Source organism: Haliotis rufescens, unplaced genomic scaffold (genome assembly GCF_023055435.1).
Source record: "Haliotis rufescens isolate VD_foot unplaced genomic scaffold, xgHalRufe1.0.p SCAF_8, whole genome shotgun sequence".
NCBI classification, from domain to species: domain Eukaryota; kingdom Metazoa; phylum Mollusca; class Gastropoda; order Lepetellida; family Haliotidae; genus Haliotis; species Haliotis rufescens.
In genome coordinates, this window is record NW_025964372.1 from 52,446,699 (window position 1) to 52,465,245 (window position 18,547).

Below are 18,547 nucleotides of genomic sequence, written 5' to 3' on the forward strand. Positions count from 1 at the left end.
CTTCGGATATTTGTTTATTGTTATGTCCATTTGTTTTTCATTTTTTCAGTGGGTCCAGGGGTGCGTGGTGGGTGGGTGGGGCCAGGGGGTGCAGTGGTCTCAGGTCTCTAACTTACAAACTTTGATCTATGATCTGTAGATCGCTCAATACACGACGTGGGGCGGTGGGGTAGCTTTCGCTCGTCACGCCGAAGACCCAGGTTCGATTCTCCACGTGGTTACAATGTGTGGAGCGTATTTCTAGTGTCCCCCGCCGTGCTATTGCTGGAATATTGCTAAAAGCGGTGTAAACCCAAACTCACTCACTCAATAGTTATAGTAACTTGAGGCTTTCCTCTCGCATCAAGCTGACACGCTGTGATATATAAAATGAACGGCTTTCAACCCAAATCACCCCTTCACATATTCGCATCCCATTCGCAGAAGTTCGCACCCCACCTTTAAGCAACTGACTAAATATACAATCGTACGTTTTGTGGATCATTAGGTATACTGATTGTAAATGTATCACAACACGGTCGTTTACAAAAAACGAATAGCCAAATCTCAAAATACACCCCGTATTGCGTCCATTACAATACACAGGACAAGCTCACGGAGTGTATTGTGCGTAAACTGTTCCTTCTTATCCCAGTTTTATCGTTAAAGGATGTCAGGAATATATTACCATCCAGTTAGATGTAGCCAAATGTGCTGAATTCAGAACTGTTGCGATGAGTAAATATATATTCAAGATGGCGATGTCAGAGCTTCCGGTACAGGCTGCTTTGTCAGTCCGTTGCGCTGGTTCCAGTTCCGGCTGAAATCCGAAGTCGTAGTCGCCGCAGTACCCGGGGAGAATGGGCTGTGCAGGAATACCTCGCCTGAAAACAACACGGGATTAGAGTCAGGAATGACCGGACGAATCAAAATCTGCCAAGATTTATTTCGGTTTGAGAAAATTACATGGGGTTGAGTAATAGTCGGAAAGATGTAACCAAACTTTTAAAAGAACCTTTCTTTGTCTCACATGTGTTTAATGATATGCGTACGGACCAAATACATTAATATTAATGAAAATATTTTTCAAACATTACTATCTGTAAATTATTATACTAAACACGTTTGTGTTATTTTGGCACAATCATAACAGGGAGCCACGCTCTGTCCTAGACTGGTTTGCACGACTAGAGCCCTAGAGCGCTTTCGCTCCTCGCCTGCAGCCGCCAGGAGGTGAAGGGCAGGGTAGCAGTCTAGCTCTATCTGACATTTTCCCTCATACAGCATATCGCTATGCTGGCAACGTTGACCCAATTTCCTTGTAGTGAGATATTAGCACTTTTGGACTTCGTGAATAATTGATGTGTCAGGCTGCAGGAGTAACCTATTATTGGGAGGTAACTGTTACAGAGAAACTTTATAATGTCTCAATCCGAAAACGTTTATATCTGGACGACACCCACCGGAGTAACGGGACTTCACTGTACTCCAAAAAAACTCATCTCAATAAAAACGAAAAGCTTGGTCATATCAGAGCAATGACAATAATGAAAAGAAAAGACGCACGAATTAATTTTTTTTAATAACACCATGATGACACAACAGTTTTGAACAAAGTGTACCGACGGCAGCGTTAGAAATTGGCACTAGTTCTAAGTCCTTGCCAAACTGCTCAGTAATTAAGGTATCATAAGAACCAGTAGAATCTTGCCCTTTTAAGGGCTTTGCTATATGTTATCTAGTGGACTAAAACTGTTAGTTTCTACCGCTGCGACGGTACATACTATTGTAATTTTATGTCACATGCTGTCTTACCTGACCATGCGACATCTCTGCTGGTCAATTCTGAACCTGGCGGCGTTGACGTCCGTCACGGACCCCGGGCTCCACAGACGCTCGGCCACAGCGGACGCACGTGGCCTGGGAGCAGAGCTTGGTTCTCAGTATGGAGGACATACCACTTTTCGGTTATCATTATTCTTTGTGAGAGAGTTGTCGTTAATTGCATCCGACATTATTCCTCCATTTTATTTTCAATTTGATGTTTACAGTTTTAAATAAGGTAAACTTCAAATACATGAAAACGTGACACGAATTAATTTAATACCATACAGTGGCCTACATTTAGAATTCAGGGGTCCGTTCCACACATCTATCGTAGCGCTAAGGTGATCGTAACCCCCATATATTGACATAGACTTACGACTGTCGCTGCGCTAAGATCGCCTTGTGGAAAGGGTCCCAGCACCCCAAAGTTTACGAACACGTCACAATACGTAATACGTAATTTGTGATTTTTTGTTGCAAGATACACCTGCGAAACAATGCATTTTGACGTCAGCAGGTCAATAAGAGGTTGGTTCTGTTCTATAATTGGCTGTCTCTGGCTTAACTTACCTTCTCTCCTTAGGGTTAGTTAATTGTGTCAGGGTAGGTTACCCCGAACTCTATCCTTAGCCCTTGGATCCCCTTTACGATCAATCACCCCTTTACTATTGTAGGCTACCACTTGTGAGGAAAAGTCACTTTAGTTCTTTTATGAGAGCTTCATTTAATTTCTCTACTTTCTTTGGTTTTCCTGGTTAATTATCCGGGTTTTAGTCAGTGCATGGACAAGCACGTGGATGTAAACAGAATATGACATGAACTTGTGTAGGGTGTAAAGGGCCCATAAAATTTGTAAGTATTAACAAAATATATAAGGAACAACATGTAAATCATAACTAGCAATGCTATAACAAATATAAATGGTGAAAAAAGGGTAAATTGCATGTTGAAAAGGTTGAAGTGTGTATCAGAGATGTTTCGTTTAAAATCCGGAAAATACTGTTGGTAATAACGTGTACTTACTACCTTAGTTACAAGTTGTAATATTTCACATTTGTTTTTATTATAACTTGTACCTGTCAACAATAGGCCTTACAATTAAAGGGCCAGTAAAAGAATTTGAAGGAGAGACATAATACAAAATATCAGTCACAATGTTTCAAGACTGAATCAAGAATGTATTCATCAATCTATGCTGAAGTTATAAAATAAACCATTCAAGACAGTGTACTGAATTATGTGTCAATGGCCAAAGTGTATCACCTACAACTAGCATTAGGCTGAAGAACCCGTTCAGTGGCGATTAGATTCTATGCTCCCATCAGGGTGCATAAGCTCTTCTCAGTGATTTATCATCTCTACAAACTATGTCACTGAAGAAGCCCAGGAATGTTTAGAGTTTTGTTGTGAAACTCATTCCTGCAATACACGAACACGCACTTTGGTATTAAACACTGTGTAATACCAAAGATGTGTTATTAAACAGTGGTATCTTCAATATATATACTCTTCAAAAAAAAAGAAACGCACATCGGATATTTCTGGCCATAAAAGCAAAAGTAGCGGACCAAGAGGTGCAAAATGAAGAGGTTTTATGTGTTTTAGTGTCAGTGACAAATTTCCCGGATCAAAATGATAACAACAAGGACATGCAAACCATAAGTCGGGAAACAGGTAGGATTCGGAAAAACGCACCCAGTGCATTAACAAAAGGGCCATGGAGCTGCACGCAGCAGCACTATGACAGTATTAAAGTGCAGGGGTTTTGATTGCCTGGCATCTGCGTCAATCGAACAGTGACAGTTCAACAACATGCCAAGATTAACACAAGTGCAAAGAAACAACGTCACGGGTCGCTTGCAGGCAGGGGGAACCCGATCAGCTGTAGCCAGGGTTTTCAATGCAGCGCCCAGCACCATTACAAGGCAATGGGATCAATTTCAACAGCATGGGTCAACACGTAATCGGCCAAGTTCGGAACGACCAAGAGTAATCAACCCCGCCCAAGATCGCTACATCCGACTGCGCCACCTACGTGAAAGGACGACTACAGCCACCTCAACCGCATCCCAAATACCCGGAAAGCGCAGAATCTCCGACCAGACCGTACGAAACCGTTTAAGAGCAGCAGGTCGACGAGCAAGGCGTCCTGTTCGACGCGTCCTATTGAGTCGACATCGTCAACAATGACTGCATTGGTGTTGTCGACACAGGGTATGGCCTCAACTGCGATGAAGAGATGTCTGCTTCAGCGACGAATCAAGATTTCTCCCCGTCGAGGGGGTGGAAGACCACGGGCATACAGACGTCGGGGAGAGCGTTACGCCGGAAAGTGCGTACAGGACGTGGACAGTTTTGGTGGAGACGTTATGATGTGGGCGGATATCTCTCATCATGACAAGACAGGTTTGGTCCATATCCAGGGCAATCTTACGGCTCAACGATACATCAAGGACATTCTCCTACCACACGTCCTCCCAATTGCAGGAAATGGCAAGGGTGTATTTCAGCAGGACAACGCTCGACCGTATACAGCACGGATCACAAAAGCCTGTCTACACAACAACAACATTGATGTTCTCCCCGGCCCTCCAGGCCCCCCGATTTGAACCCGATAGAGCATCTGTGGGATGAATTGGATAGACGGCAACGACGACGTCAACCATGGACAGGGGATGTCAAGCCGCTTTCGATTCTAACGTGGCACATACGCGTTATTGGTGGTAGCTGACCTTCACCTTCCACTTTTCCTATGTACCGATTACTGAGATGACTACAATCACCAAGTGTTCTCTCTACAATATATTGGCTCAATACCTTGTACGGTTCCTTGTATAAATGTATTTTCATACCTCAAACAAATCTGGCTTTGCGTTTCTTTTTTTGAAGAGTATATTAATCTTCATATATCAAAAAAATATTTGTCAGTGATGAATTATTAAAAATAGGTTTAAAGACTGTTTGTTGTATATTTCAGCCTATTGTGACATTCTGATAACATATTCTACAACCTTTAAATCAAATTTGTGAATTAGTGATATCGTAGAATTAAGTACAAATAATAGAACGGCCCCTCAGAACGGGTCGGTCAGTATTGAATGTCACACACATCCGAGGTCTGTCAGTTTCGATGTCACCGTATGACACTCACCAGTATCTTGAGAGGAAGTTGGTGCCGTCCACGTACTCAGCCCACAGACACGCCTCTCCCCCCACCACGTGACCCCGCTGGGTCTCGGTGCCTGGTGACAGAGAGATGACTCCTTTAATTTAACTTCCATGATGATAAAAACTCCCCCATATTTCATACACGTTGTGCACTAAATGAGGTGCTACGTTTGAAACCATGATGTTGAATTTATGTAGAGACGTTTCGGCTTTGTTCCATTGCAATCAGAGAAACTATGTTTTGCGTATATCGAGGTAGTAGACAAGCACCTTGACGTCTGAATGACGTGAATCTCCTTACTGTTTCGAATCATTAACCACTGAACACTTACTCTCTGCTTACTCAACAGTAGTAGCGTTAAAAGTGGGGGACATACGAGAGACGTAGCGTCCTGTTCGACGCGTCCTATTGAGTCGACATCGTCAACAATGACTGCATTGGTGTTGTCGACACAGGGTATGGCCTCAACTGCGATGAAGAGATGTCTGCTTCAGCGACGAATCAAGATTTCTCCCCGTCGAGGGGATGGAAGACCACGGGCATACAGACGTCGGGGAGAGCGTTACGCCGGAAAGTGCGTACAGGACGTGGACAGTTTTGGTGGAGACGTTATGATGTGGGCGGATATCTCTCATCATGACAAGACAGGTTTGGTCCATATCCAGGGCAATCTTACGGCTCAACGATACATCAAGGACATTCTCCTACCACACGTCCTCCCAATTGCAGGAAATGGCAATGGTGTATTATATCAGGACAACGCTCGACCGTATACAGCACGGATCACAAAAGCCTGTCTACACAACAACAACATTGATGTTCTCCCCGGCCCTCCAGGCCCCCCGATTTGAACCCGATAGAGCATCTGTGGGATGAATTGGATAGACGGCAACGACGACGTCAACCATGGACAGGGGATGTCAAGCCGCTTTCGATTCTAACGTGGCACATACGCGTTATTGGTGGTAGCTGACCTTCACCTTCCACTTTTCCTATGTACCGATTACTGAGATGACTACAATCACCAAGTGTTCTCTCTACAATATATTGGCTCAATACCTTGTACGGTTCCTTGTATAAATGTATTTTCATACCTCAAACAAATCTGGCTTTGCGTTTCTTTTTTTGAAGAGTATATTAATCTTCATATATCAAAAAAATATTTGTCAGTGATGAATTATTAAAAATAGGTTTAAAGACTGTTTGTTGTATATTTCAGCCTATTGTGACATTCTGATAACATATTCTACAACCTTTAAATCAAATTTGTGAATTAGTGATATCGTAGAATTAAGTACAAATAATAGAACGGCCCCTCAGAACGGGTCGGTCAGTATTGAATGTCACACACATCCGAGGTCTGTCAGTTTCGATGTCACCGTATGACACTCACCAGTATCTTGAGAGGAAGTTGGTGCCGTCCACGTACTCAGCCCACAGACACGCCTCTCCCCCCACCACGTGACCCCGCTGGGTCTCGGTGCCTGGTGACAGAGAGATGACTCCTTTAATTTAACTTCCATGATGATAAAAACTCCCCCATATTTCATACACGTTGTGCACTAAATGAGGTGCTACGTTTGAAACCATGATGTTGAATTTATGTAGAGACGTTTCGGCTTTGTTCCATTGCAATCAGAGAAACTATGTTTTGCGTATATCGAGGTAGTAGACAAGCACCTTGACGTCTGAATGACGTGAATCTCCTTACTGTTTCGAATCATTAACCACTGAACACTTACTCTCTGCTTACTCAACAGTAGTAGCGTTAAAAGTGGGGGACATACGAGAGACGTAGCGTTAAAGTGGGGAAAAACGGGCAACGTAGCGTTAAAGTGGGGGAATACGAGAGTCGCAGTGTTATGGTTGGGCAAGTACGAGAGTCGTAGCCTTATAGCGGGGCAAATACGAGAGTCGCAGCTTTATGGTGGGGCAAATGCGAGAGTCGTAGCGTTATGAGAGGGGGAAATACGAGAGTCGCAGCTTTAAAGTGGGGAAATACGAGAGACGTAGCATTATGAGTGCGGGAAATACGAGAGTCGCAGCGTTATGGTGGGGCAAGTACGAGAGTCGCAGCGTTAAAGTGGGGAAATGCGAGAGACGCAGCGTTACAGTGGGGGAAATACGAGAGTCGTAGCGAGAGTCTCTAGCGGTTACCGTTGAAGTCGAGGGGGTCGCACTTGTAGTAATCTAGCCAGTCCTCGCCGTAACTGATGACGTTAAGATACCAGCACGAGGAGAAGATGACGTCATAACCTTGTTCTGTTACATGCCTAAGGTACGTCTGCCAGTCATCAAACTCATCAGGCCACTGTTTGGTGTCTTTCCATACTTGCACGAGTGCATTCGAGGCGACCTATATGGAGTGAGTGAGTGAGAATATTTCAGTGACGTGTGGTATTTCTGCATTGTCTCACTGTAACCCTTTATAGACTATCGCCGTAGTCTAGTGGTAGAGTGTCCGCAAGGAGAGCGGAAGGTCGGGGGTTCGATCCCTGGCCGTGTCATACTAAAAAACGTTAAAAGATGGTACTTGCTGTTGCTCTGCCTGGCGCTCGACATTAAGGAGCTCAAACAAGGACTGGTCGGCTTGAGGTCAGTATAATATGTCTGAGTGGGGTATTCATGTTTAACTGCGACAATCTCACTGGGCTAGCACCTTAAAATCAGTAATCCGGACAAGTACACGCAGCCACACACACACGTGCATGCACGTCGCTACATAACTGCAATTATCGTGGATGCAGCGTTAAGGCCCATTTCACATCACCTTAACACCTTAATGTCATCTTCCTTCTAATCATCAATATTGAGTTAATAGACAAGCACCGTGGCGTCTGAATGACGAGAATACAAAAATCTCCGATTCTCATTCTTACTGTTTTGAATCATAACTTAATGCTTATGTTTCAGATCTGTCACAGCGGGTCAGTTTAGTGTGGCGAGAAAGCCCAAAGGGTTGTATGTCTTAGCTGTTTTACATCTCTTGTGAAACCCGTGAGAACGTGTATGGTGCCTACAAACCAAGAGTAATATTCAAGGCACCCAGAGTCGAACCCACGATCATGGAAGACCTAAGGGACGCAACTCTGCACAGCGAGTTCGGTCGCCCCCACCGTGCCCCCTTGTCACCAGACAACAACAAACACAGGGCGGTCCGTAACAAGGGGCCACGTGGTTGCTAGGATACAATTGTGCTATGACGTCATAAAGACGTTTAACGTCCACCTACTTCAGTGAAGAGTGCCATGTGTGATGCCATGTATCTCTGTAATATGAATGTAGCCTGTGAATTGAATTTTTGTGTTCCGGAGATGCTGTATTTTTAAAATATAATGAAAAGTCAAAATGTGATTTTCACCCATCAGGTCCCTAATCCCATGGTTGGTCACGTACGTGCTATCAGATCTAAAGGAAGAGACATGATTCGGGCTCTTTTGGGTCAACTAGGATAATTAACTTCAGATTGTTGAAAAAGTTCACGTATTGTCATGACAGTCATCGGGCAGGTTGTTATGATTGACAACTAACATTGTATCACTAATGACATGATGAAACAGTATGTCTCAAGTGAGTCAATAGGACCGTCTTGTGACAGAGGGCTGGGACGGGTAACTCGGGTACTCGGGTCGGGTGGGTCCTGAGTAGGACCCGGGTACTCACATGATTACCCGGACCCGTGGTTAGTCACGTGATATACTGTAATGACATTAAGAATGAAACTCAATGGTTACACAACAAGTATAGCTAATGTTCACATTTCTTTCTCACTATGCAGGCATTCGTTCTGACTTTCATATGTTCGAGTGTGGATAAAGCGTCTATCAACTGCAGTGTATGCATGATCAGATCGTTTTATACGTGTATCTAGATAGTTTTTGCCAGGGCTGCGGTAAAACAAGTCCCATTCGGACATTATGTACCCAACTCTTGAGACCTATAGCGGATATCCGGGTAGGGCAGGGTAGTAGTGTTGCGACATTGTTTTGTGACATTGGTTGTACTGTTTTACCTACTTCTGAGAGAATCAGCCTGGGTCAAATGACAAATATTAGAAAAATACCAATGAAAACGTATACATTCTACCTTATCGGTTTAGCCACATCTCCAGGTTTTGGAGTTGTTCAGAGTCTGATTCTCAATGTTAGGATCACATCATATATGGCAATATCTATGTTTTGCTCATTATCCTAATCCTGCAGACAAACCAAGGCCCCTGTCATACCCTGTTCTTTATGTCAATAATAACCAGATTTAAGGACCCTGCCGTTTATTGGCACTTTGTTTAAATACACTGATGACTTGATCTTATCTCTGATGTTTGAGTTACGTTGCTGAGAGATGGTCTTACCTTCCCGCCATTGTCTATCGGGTCCTGCCACACCAGATACCGTTTGCGCATACCGGAAATGATGTCAAGAAGCCTGTCATTAAAGTACTGCTCCAGGCGGTAGAACTCGCCGGGTTTGTAGCCCATCTGGGTCATGAAGTCAGAGATATTCGGACTGGACTTCCTGCAACGGAATAGAACATAAACAATGTAGATTTTAGAATGGTCTACATGTAAAACTCTACATTCTTAATTTAGAGCTCATCTCTTTCCACAAAGCTATGTCACCGGTTTTCCAACACATGCAATACATAGTACTGTTTGATTGGCATTCTGGATGTTGGTGAGTAATTAAGAAAACGTACAACGTTATGGATAACAACTTCTGGTTCTTTGCATATAGCGACGTTTCGATGTAGATTCTTACACCGTTACCACCCTGGAGTGACTTCGTTTTCTTAATTACGCGTATCTATCACATCACGGGCATACACGCACGTGTAATACACAGTGAAGTCTTTGAAGTGATACTCATGAGAGAGAGAATGTTTGGATGTCAACTTCTTTATTATGAGGAACACAACCTTCATAGATATTGTCTTCGATTAAATATTAGTCTAGTGGAAAAGGAATATCATCTTGCACTTGTATGCCCTGCTTTTAATGATTTAAGATATCGACACATTGATCATAAATACTTTGTAAATCACTCACTGGAATCCTTTGTTCGCCTGATGTCATTTAATCAAAAATCTACTATTGTACAGCTATCAAAATTCACATTGAATGCAATGAAATTGTATACGTCACTTTATCAGTAATTGTATTTCTGTAACGTAATGTTCTATGGGCCTGTGGCCTCTAACTTGACACAAAGGTGTTGTTGACAACCTTCATCAGGCATATACTCCGAAACGTTGTGTTCCTCATAATTGTGGGTTTTAGGCCGCTTTTAGCAATATTCCAGTAATATCACGGCGGGGGACACCAGAAACGGTCTTCACACATTGCACTCTGTGGGGAATCGAACCCGGGCCTTCGGCTTGACGAGCGAACGCTTTAACCACAAGGCTACTCCACCGCCCCGTTCCTCAAATTAAAAACGTTGACATCCAAAACTTTCCTCTCTTAATACATAGTGGTGTATATATCCCCATTTACAAACACATGTACAAATACATATATATCACCGGTTTACCAGCACATATAATGAGCTTCGTCCAGCCCCATGTGGAGGAATTCGTCCTTGAAAACGTCCTTCACCTCCGAGAAGAATTCCGACAGGAAGTCGTATGTTGCATTCTGGGTAGGATCCAGGTTCTCATATTGGGCGTGATCAGAGTAATTGGCTCTCGCTGGTTCTCCGTCCGCCCAGCATGTCGTCAGCAGATCTGAACAGTGAGTGAGTGAGTGAGTGAGTCTGTCACAGACGCGTGTATGGTGATCGGTCGTACCTTACATTAACGTACATACTGTACACTATTCAAGCAGTACATTCTTCAAGATCAATCACAAAGGCCTGTGACCCGTGAAGATCCGGGGTAGATTAGATCTTAAGCAACCCATGCTTCCCGTAAAAGGCGACTATGCGTGTCATAAGAAGCGACTAACGGGATCGGCTGGTCAGACACGCTGACCTGGTTGATGCGTGTCATCGTATCCCATTTGCATCGAGGAGGTCAATCACTGGATTGTCTGGTCCAGATTCGATTATTTACAGACTGCCGTCATATAACTGGAATATTGCTGAGGTGGCGTTAAACAACAAACAAACAAACAAACAAACACAATGTCCTGTAATAATGGAGTGTAGCCAGACAGTGACTGAAAGCATGAGCACCTATCCACGCCATCAGGGTACACCTCATCCTCATGCATGTTCTGGGGACGTCTTCCACGTCGGAACTCTCGTGGGTCGCGCCAGTATCTGGGTCCTGGAGTTGACATCTAACGCTGTTGGTCTAAGACACTATCTAAAGTTGCACACGTCACCCATTTTGTCACCCCGATTTGGTAATGTGAACATAAATGTGTTCAAGTGGTAAATACATGTAGGTCTACACTCACACTGGAGGGCTCGGCCCCACCCCTCCGCGTGGCCAGGGGTGTCAAACTCCGGAATCACACGTATACCACGCATGCGCGCATACTCAATGATGGCGGAAATGTTGTCTTGGGTGTAGAGATGTTTACTGGAATAGGCTCCCTGAAACAGAGGGTAGCAGGCATCGTTACGTATGTAAACGTTCCCTTTCCTACCTGGCTGTACGCACCCACATACTTAGAGAGAGTGAGTGGTCATGAGAGAGACGGAGGGTGAGAGAGAGACAGAGAGTGTCAGAGAGACAGTGTCAGAGAGTCAGAGAGTCAGACACTTACAAACACACACATACATTCAAACACACATATACTCACACACACAGACACACACTAGCTATCACACAGACACAGACACACACACACACGTATAAACATGGGTTTTACCCAAGTAGTAAGCCTCTATGACTTGCGACAAAGCGGCGTCACTGACCTTCTGAGACAGTTCCGGAAACGTGGTGCTGACGTAGGGGAAGCTCTGGTCGTCCACGATGTGCCAGTGAAACACGTTCAGCTTGTTGTAGGCCATGGCGTCCTAGTCCACAAACATTAAAACAGCTGTGTGATATGCAGCATATCTCTGGCGTAGTAGGCCAGTGTTGTTGTTTTTTTGCATGGAAGCGAGGTCTGCCTGTCGAGAGGGTCGGGAACGGGCCTATAGCATATCGCTATGCGGGAAACGTTGACCCACTTTCCGTGAAGCGAGATATTAGCACTTTTGGACAGTGTGAATAACTCACGTGTCAGGCTACAGGAGTAAACCTATTACCAGGAGGGCGGTTCAGGTTAAAAATAACAAACGCACTCACAAGGTTGTGGGTTTCAATTGTAACAATATCTGCATGTCTCCATGTGCAGATCTACTTAAATATAAAATAATATTACAACATTGTTGCTGTTACTTTGAAAAGAGTAATTAGGAAAAATATTAACTTTACCACTGTAGAAGTAAGACTTCCTTGAAAACAATAATACATGTTTCAGGAAGTCATCGTTGTGAAAATATATTACTAACTTTGTTTTCATAATATGTTTGTTTTCTACATTTATATTATATAAATCTTTAAACTGAAATGTAACATATTCTCATTTCTGATTCTGAAGGTACCTCATGCAAATTACAATTTGTTTTTTCTCCTGCGTTACACGGTACATGCATCAATAGGTAGGTATGCTACAAAATAGATTTGCGTTGTTTTGTTCCTCTGGATAAAAGTTATCTTGTATTGACTTGGACTGGGTCGATGTGTCTGCTTATTTTTCATCATATCTATTTATCTATGCTATCTAGTAAACTACAAAAGAAATGTTTGGGCCGAGACGTTAAAACTGCGCGCCACTGTGTTGCAAAACGAATATATTTCTTGACGTTTTTCCTTACTTAAAAGCAGCGCAATCTCTGCACTTGTACACAGTAGACGTAATTCAAACGTAACATGCCGTGTTTATTAGTTTTAACAAAATCAGTAAAATCACTGGATTTTCTGGTTCATCGATCACTTGATTGTCTGGTTTGTTTCCAGGCTGACGTCGCATGGCAGGAGTACTAGTGTGCTGCGTCAGGCAATAAATACTTACTTCTTTATGCAAATTGTGTGAATGGCATTCTGCCCTGAATGACATTCTGCCCTCTTCGCGAACACCTGGTGTCATCACTGATTTCGATGATCCATTCATATAATTTTCATATCAATCATCTTTGGCGGAAAAATCTAGAATGGTTATTCTCTTGCATTGACAATTTATATTGGGAACGTGGCACCATAACGTTGTATCAAAATTTTAAAAAACATGACAATTTCATATCTGGCAAGGACATTTCCTAACGTTGGCGCAATATAGCAGGCACGTTGTAATAACGTTGGTTTTTTGTTTTTTTGCTGGGTACTACTACTACTACTACTACTACAACAGCTACTATTACTACTACTACAACAACTACTACTACTACTACTACTACTACTACTACTACTACTACTACTACAACGTCCTCCATGCAGCACCTACCAGGTGTTTTAACAGAACGGGCACAGGGATGTAGTGTCGCGCGGTGTCCGCCATGCTGCCTCGGTGCTGGAACCTGGGTCTGTCCTCGATGTAAGTCTCGCGGATCTTGTGCTGCAACATGAAAGTGCTGTTAGCGTTGTTGACTGTGTGAAAGTGTTATTAGCGTTGTTGACTGTGTGAAAGTGTTGTTAGCGTTGTTGACTGTGTGAAAGTGTTGTTAGCGTTGTCGACTGTCTAAAAGTGTTGTTCGCATTGTTGACTTTGTAAAAGTGCTGTTAGCGTTGTTGACTGTGTAAAAGTGTTGTTAGCGTTGTTGACTGTGTGAAAATGTTGTTAGCATTGTTGACTTTGTAAAAGTGCTGTTAGCGTTGTTGACTGTGTTGAAAGTGTTGTTAGCATTGTTGACTTTGTGAAAGTGTTGTCAGCGTTGTTGACTGTGTAAAAGTGCTGTTAGCGTTGTTGACTGTGTGAAAGTGTTATTAGCGTTGTTGACTGTGTGAAAATGGTGTCAGCGTTGTCGACTGTGTGAAAGTGTTGTTAGCGTTGTTGACTGTGTGAAAGTGGTGTTAGAGTTGTTGACTTTGTGAAAGTGGTGTTAGAGTTGTTAACAGTGTGAAAGTGCTGTTAGCGTTGTCGACTGTGTGAAAGTGTTGTTAGCGTTGTCGACTGTGTGAAAGTGTTGTTAGCGTTGTCGACTGTGTGAAGGTGTTGTTAGCATTGTTGACTGTGTGAAAGTGTTGTCAGCGTTGTTGACTGTGTGAAAGTGTTGTTAGCATTGTTGACTTTGTGAAAGTGTTGTCAGCGTTGTTGACTGTGTAAAAGTGTTGTTAGCGTTGTCGACTGCATGAACATGCTGTTAGCGTTGTTGACTGTGTGAAAGTGTTATTAGCGTTGTTGACTGTGTGAAAGTGTTGTCAGCGTTGTTGACTGTGTGAAAATGGTGTCAGCGTTGTCGACTGTGTGAAATTGTTGTCAGCGTTGTTGACTGTGTGAAAGTGTTGTTAGGGTTGTTGACTGTGTGAAAGTGTTGTCAGCGTTGTTGACTGTGTGAAAGTGGTGTCAGCGTTGTTGACTGTGTGAAAGTGTTGTCAGCGTCGTTGACTGTGTGAAAGTGGTGTCAGCGTTGTTGACTGTGTGAAAGTGTTGTTAGCGGTGTTGACTGTGTGAAAGTGTTGTTAGCGTTGTTGACTGTGTGAAAATGGTGTCAGCGTTGTCGACTGTGTGAAAGTGTTGTTAGCGTTGTTGACTGTGTGAAAGTGGTGTTAGAGTTGTTGACTTTGTGAAAGTGTTGTCAACGTTGTTAACAGTGTGAAAGTGGTGTCAGCGTTGTTGACTGTGTGAAAGTGGTGTCAGCGTTGTTGACTGTGTGAAAGTGTTGTCAACGTTGTTAACAGTGTGAAAGTGGTGTCAGCGTTGTTGACTGTGTGAAAGTGGTGTCAGCGTTGTTGACTGTGTGAAAGTGTTGTCAACGTTGTTAACAATGTGAAAGTGTTGTCAGCGTTGTTGACTGTGTGAAAGTGGTGTCAGCGTTGTTGACTGTGTGAAAGTGTTGTCAGCGTCGTTGACTGTGTGAAAGTGTTGTCAGCGTTGTTGACTGTGTGAAAGTGGTGTCAGCGTTGTTGACTGTGTGAAAGTGTTGTCAGCGTCGTTGACTGTGTGAAAGTGGTGTCAGCGTTGTTGACTGTGTGAAAGTGTTGTTAGCGGTGTTGACTGTGTGAAAGTGCTGTTAGGGTTGTTGACTGTGTGAAAGTGTTGTCAGCGTTGTTGACTGTGTGAAAGTGGTGTCAGCGTTGTTGACTGTGTGAAAGTGTTGTCAGCGTCGTTGACTGTGTGAAAGTGGTGTCAGCGTTGTTGACTGTGTGAAAGTGTTGTTAGCGGTGTTGACTGTGTGAAAGTGTTGTTAGCGTTGTTGACTGTGTGAAAATGGTGTCAGCGTTGTTGACTGTGTGAAAGTGTTGTTAGCGTTGTTGACTGTGTGAAAGTGGTGTTAGCGTTGTTGACTGTGTGAAAGTGGTGTTAGAGTTGTTGACTTTGTGAAAGTGTTGTCAACGTTGTTAACCGTGTGAAAGTGCTGCTAGCGTTGTCGACTGTGTGAAAGTGTTGTTAGCGTTGTCGACTCTGTGAAAGTGTTGTCAGCGTTGTTGACTGTGTGAAGGTGTTGTTAGCACTGTTGACTGTGTGAAAGTGTTGTCAGCGTTGTCGACTGTGTGAAAGTGTTGTTAGCGTTGTTGACTGTGTGAAAGTGTTGTTAGCGTTGTCGACTGTGTGAAGGTGTTGTTAGCACTGTTGACTGTGTGAAAGTGTTGTTAACGTTGTTGACTGTGTGAAGTGTTGTTAACGTTGTTGACTGTGTGAAAGTGTTGTTAACGTTGTTGACTGTGTGAAAGTGGTGTCAGTGTTGTTGACTGTGTGAAAGAATTGTCAGCGTGGTCGACTGTGTGAAAGTGTTGTTAGCTTTGTTGATTGCGTGAAAGTGTTGTTAGGGTTGTTGACTGTGTGAAATTGTTGTCAGCGTTGTTGACTGTGTGAAAGTGTTGTTAGCGTTGTCGACTGTGTGAAGTGTTGTTAGGGTTGTTGACTGTGTGAAAGTGTTGTTAGGGTTGTTAACTGTGTGAAAGTGTTGTCAGCGTTGTTGACTGTGTGAAATTGTTGTCAGCGTTGTCGACTGTGTGAAAGTGTTGTTAGGGTTGTTGACTGTGTGAAATTGTTGTTAGCGTTGTTGACTGTGTGAAAGTGTTGTAAGCATTGTTGACTGTGTGAAAGTGTTGTCAGCGTTGTTGACTGTGTAAAAGTGTTGTTAGCGTTGTCGACTGCATGAACATGCTGTTAGCGTTGTTGACTGTGTGAAAGTGGTATCAGAGTTGTCGACTGTGTGAAAGTGCTGTTAGCGTTGTTGACTGTGTGAAAGTGCTGTTAGCGTTGTTGACTGTGTGAAAGTGGTGTTAGCGTTGTTGACTGTGTGAAAGGGTTGTTAGCGTTGTTGACTGTGTGAAAGTGGTGTTAGCGTTGTTGACTGTGTGAAAGGGTTGTTAGCGTTGTTGACTGTGTGAAAGTGGTGTCAGCGTTGTCGACTGTGTGAAAGTGTTGTTAGGGTTGTTGACTGTGTGAAAGTGTTGTTAGCATTGTTGACTTTGTGAAAGTGTTGTCAGCGTTGTTGACTGTGTAAAAGTGTTGTTAGCGTTGTCGACTGCATGAACATGCTGTTAGTGTTGTTGACTGTGTGAAAGTGGTATCAGAGTTGTCGACTGTGTGAAAGTGCTGTTAGCGTTGTTGACTGTGTGAAAGTGGTGTTAGCGTTGTTGACTGTGTGAAAGGGTTGTTAGCTTTGTTGACTGTGTGAAAGTGGTGTTAGCGTTGTTGACTGTGTGAAAGGGTTGTTAGCGTTGTTGACTGTGTGAAAGGGTTGTTAACGTTGTCGACTGTGTGAAAGTGTTGTCAGCGTTGTTGACTGTGTGAAATTGTTGTTAGCGTTGTTGACTGTGTGAAAGTGTTGTTAGCATTGTTGACTTTGTGAAAGTGTTGTCAGCGTTGTTGACTGTGTAAAAGTGTTGTTAGCGTTGTCGACTGCATGAACATGCTGTTAGCGTTGTTGAGTGTGTGAAAGTGGTATCAGAGTTGTCGACTGTGTGAAAGTGCTGTTAGCGTTGTTGACTGTGTGAAAGTGGTGTTAGCGTTGTTGACTGTGTGAAAGGGTTTTTAGCGTTGTTGACTGTGTGAAAGGGTTGTTAGCGTTGTTGACTGTGTGAAAGTGGTGTTAGCGTTGTTGACTGTGTGAAAGGGTTGTTAGCGTTGTTGACTGTGTGAAAGGGTTGTTAGCGTTGTTGACTGTGTGAAAGTGTTGTCAGCGTTGTTGACTGTGTGAAAGTGTTGTCAGCGTTGTTGACTGTGTGAAAGTGTTGTCAGCGTTGTTGACTGTGTGAAAGTGTTGTCAGCGTTGTCGACTGTGTGAAAGTGTTGTCAGCGTTGTTGACTGTGTGAAAGTGTTGTCAGCGTTGTCGACTGTGTGAAAGTGTTGTCAGCGTTGTTGACTGTGTGAAAGTGTTGTCAGCGTTGTTGACTGTGTGAAAGTGTTGTCAGCGTTGTCGACTGTGTGAAAGTGTTGTCAGCGTTGTCGACTGTGTGAAAGTCTTGTCAGCGTTGTTGACTGTGAAAGTGTTGTTTACGTTGTCGACTGTTTCACCTGATCTCCATCCATGTAGATGAGTTGACTGAATGTCTCCAGACCTGCAACAGATGTAATATCGTTTTGAATATAAACGATGAAGTAAATAAACGTTCAATTCATGCAGGACGCAGTTGGCATCCTCTGTATCTCCAGGGCCCGCATGTCGGTAAACCAACACTCAACCCGGGTCCATTCCCGTGGTTCTCGCGATCTGAAATTACCTGCCCTTGATCTCCATTCACATTTTATCGACCAGTCAAACGTGAAAAAGGAAAAAGAAAATGGATGGACATGAAGATGTCCTTTCCATCCAAAAGATTTTTGAAGGCGTTCTTTTGCGTGTCATCCAGCTTTTCTATATTGAATTTCTCGTAATCTCTATGGTAATCATTAGGCCTGGCCGCCATGTTGTTTTATCGCCAACCCAACATTGAAGCCGGTTTGTATCTCGCATTCTGATTGGTCCGTTTGACTGAGAAGCGTAGCAAATCAAATTGGCCAATGAAAATCAAGGGCGGTAATTTGTGGTCGCGAGAACCATGCGCGTGCATCCATGTTTTACTGAGGGTTTACGGACATGCGAGTGAGTTGGGTTTAACGCCGCCTTTAACAGTATTCCAGTTATATCGCAGCGTGTCAGCTTAAAGTGGTAGGTAAGCCCGAAGTAACGCAGGTCTAAGACATTTACCACTTCGGTGAAACCCACGAGCAAGGGTATGGTGCTGACAAACCTAGAAACATAATCGGGGCGAACCGGGATTCGACCCTAAGAATCATAGGTTTCTGGCGTGTCCAAGGAACAACACTGCACATCACGGAGATTGACAATTTGTTGTTGCAAGATGATGTATACAGATGACTAGACAGATGGAGCGAATGCCGCGCATCATGTTGACGTAGTGAGAGGCAGACGGAAATAGAGAGACAGGCATAGACAGAAGGAAGAACCGAGAGAATACGGATGAGGCGATGA

At 43.6% G+C, this 18,547-nt stretch overlaps 1 protein-coding gene across 1 annotated transcript in view; it reads right to left on the minus strand.

Annotated features, from left to right (window-relative positions):
• The window catches only part of LOC124145608 (beta-hexosaminidase subunit beta-like), a 26,008-nt gene continuing 7,461 nt past the window's right edge, over window positions 1-18,547 (minus strand). Inside the window, exons 4-13 of the mRNA XM_046515443.2 lie at window positions 17,590-17,633; window positions 13,410-13,520; window positions 11,836-11,937; window positions 11,373-11,511; window positions 10,504-10,696; window positions 9,327-9,489; window positions 7,133-7,331; window positions 6,369-6,459; window positions 1,795-1,899; window positions 1-863 (exon numbers count right to left, since the gene is read on the minus strand). Coding sequence (XP_046371399.1) covers window positions 653-863; window positions 1,795-1,899; window positions 6,369-6,459; window positions 7,133-7,331; window positions 9,327-9,489; window positions 10,504-10,696; window positions 11,373-11,511; window positions 11,836-11,937; window positions 13,410-13,520; window positions 17,590-17,633 — 1,358 coding nt within the window. The 3' untranslated portion in view covers window positions 1-652. The remainder of the gene's footprint in view (window positions 864-1,794; window positions 1,900-6,368; window positions 6,460-7,132; window positions 7,332-9,326; window positions 9,490-10,503; window positions 10,697-11,372; window positions 11,512-11,835; window positions 11,938-13,409; window positions 13,521-17,589; window positions 17,634-18,547) is intronic.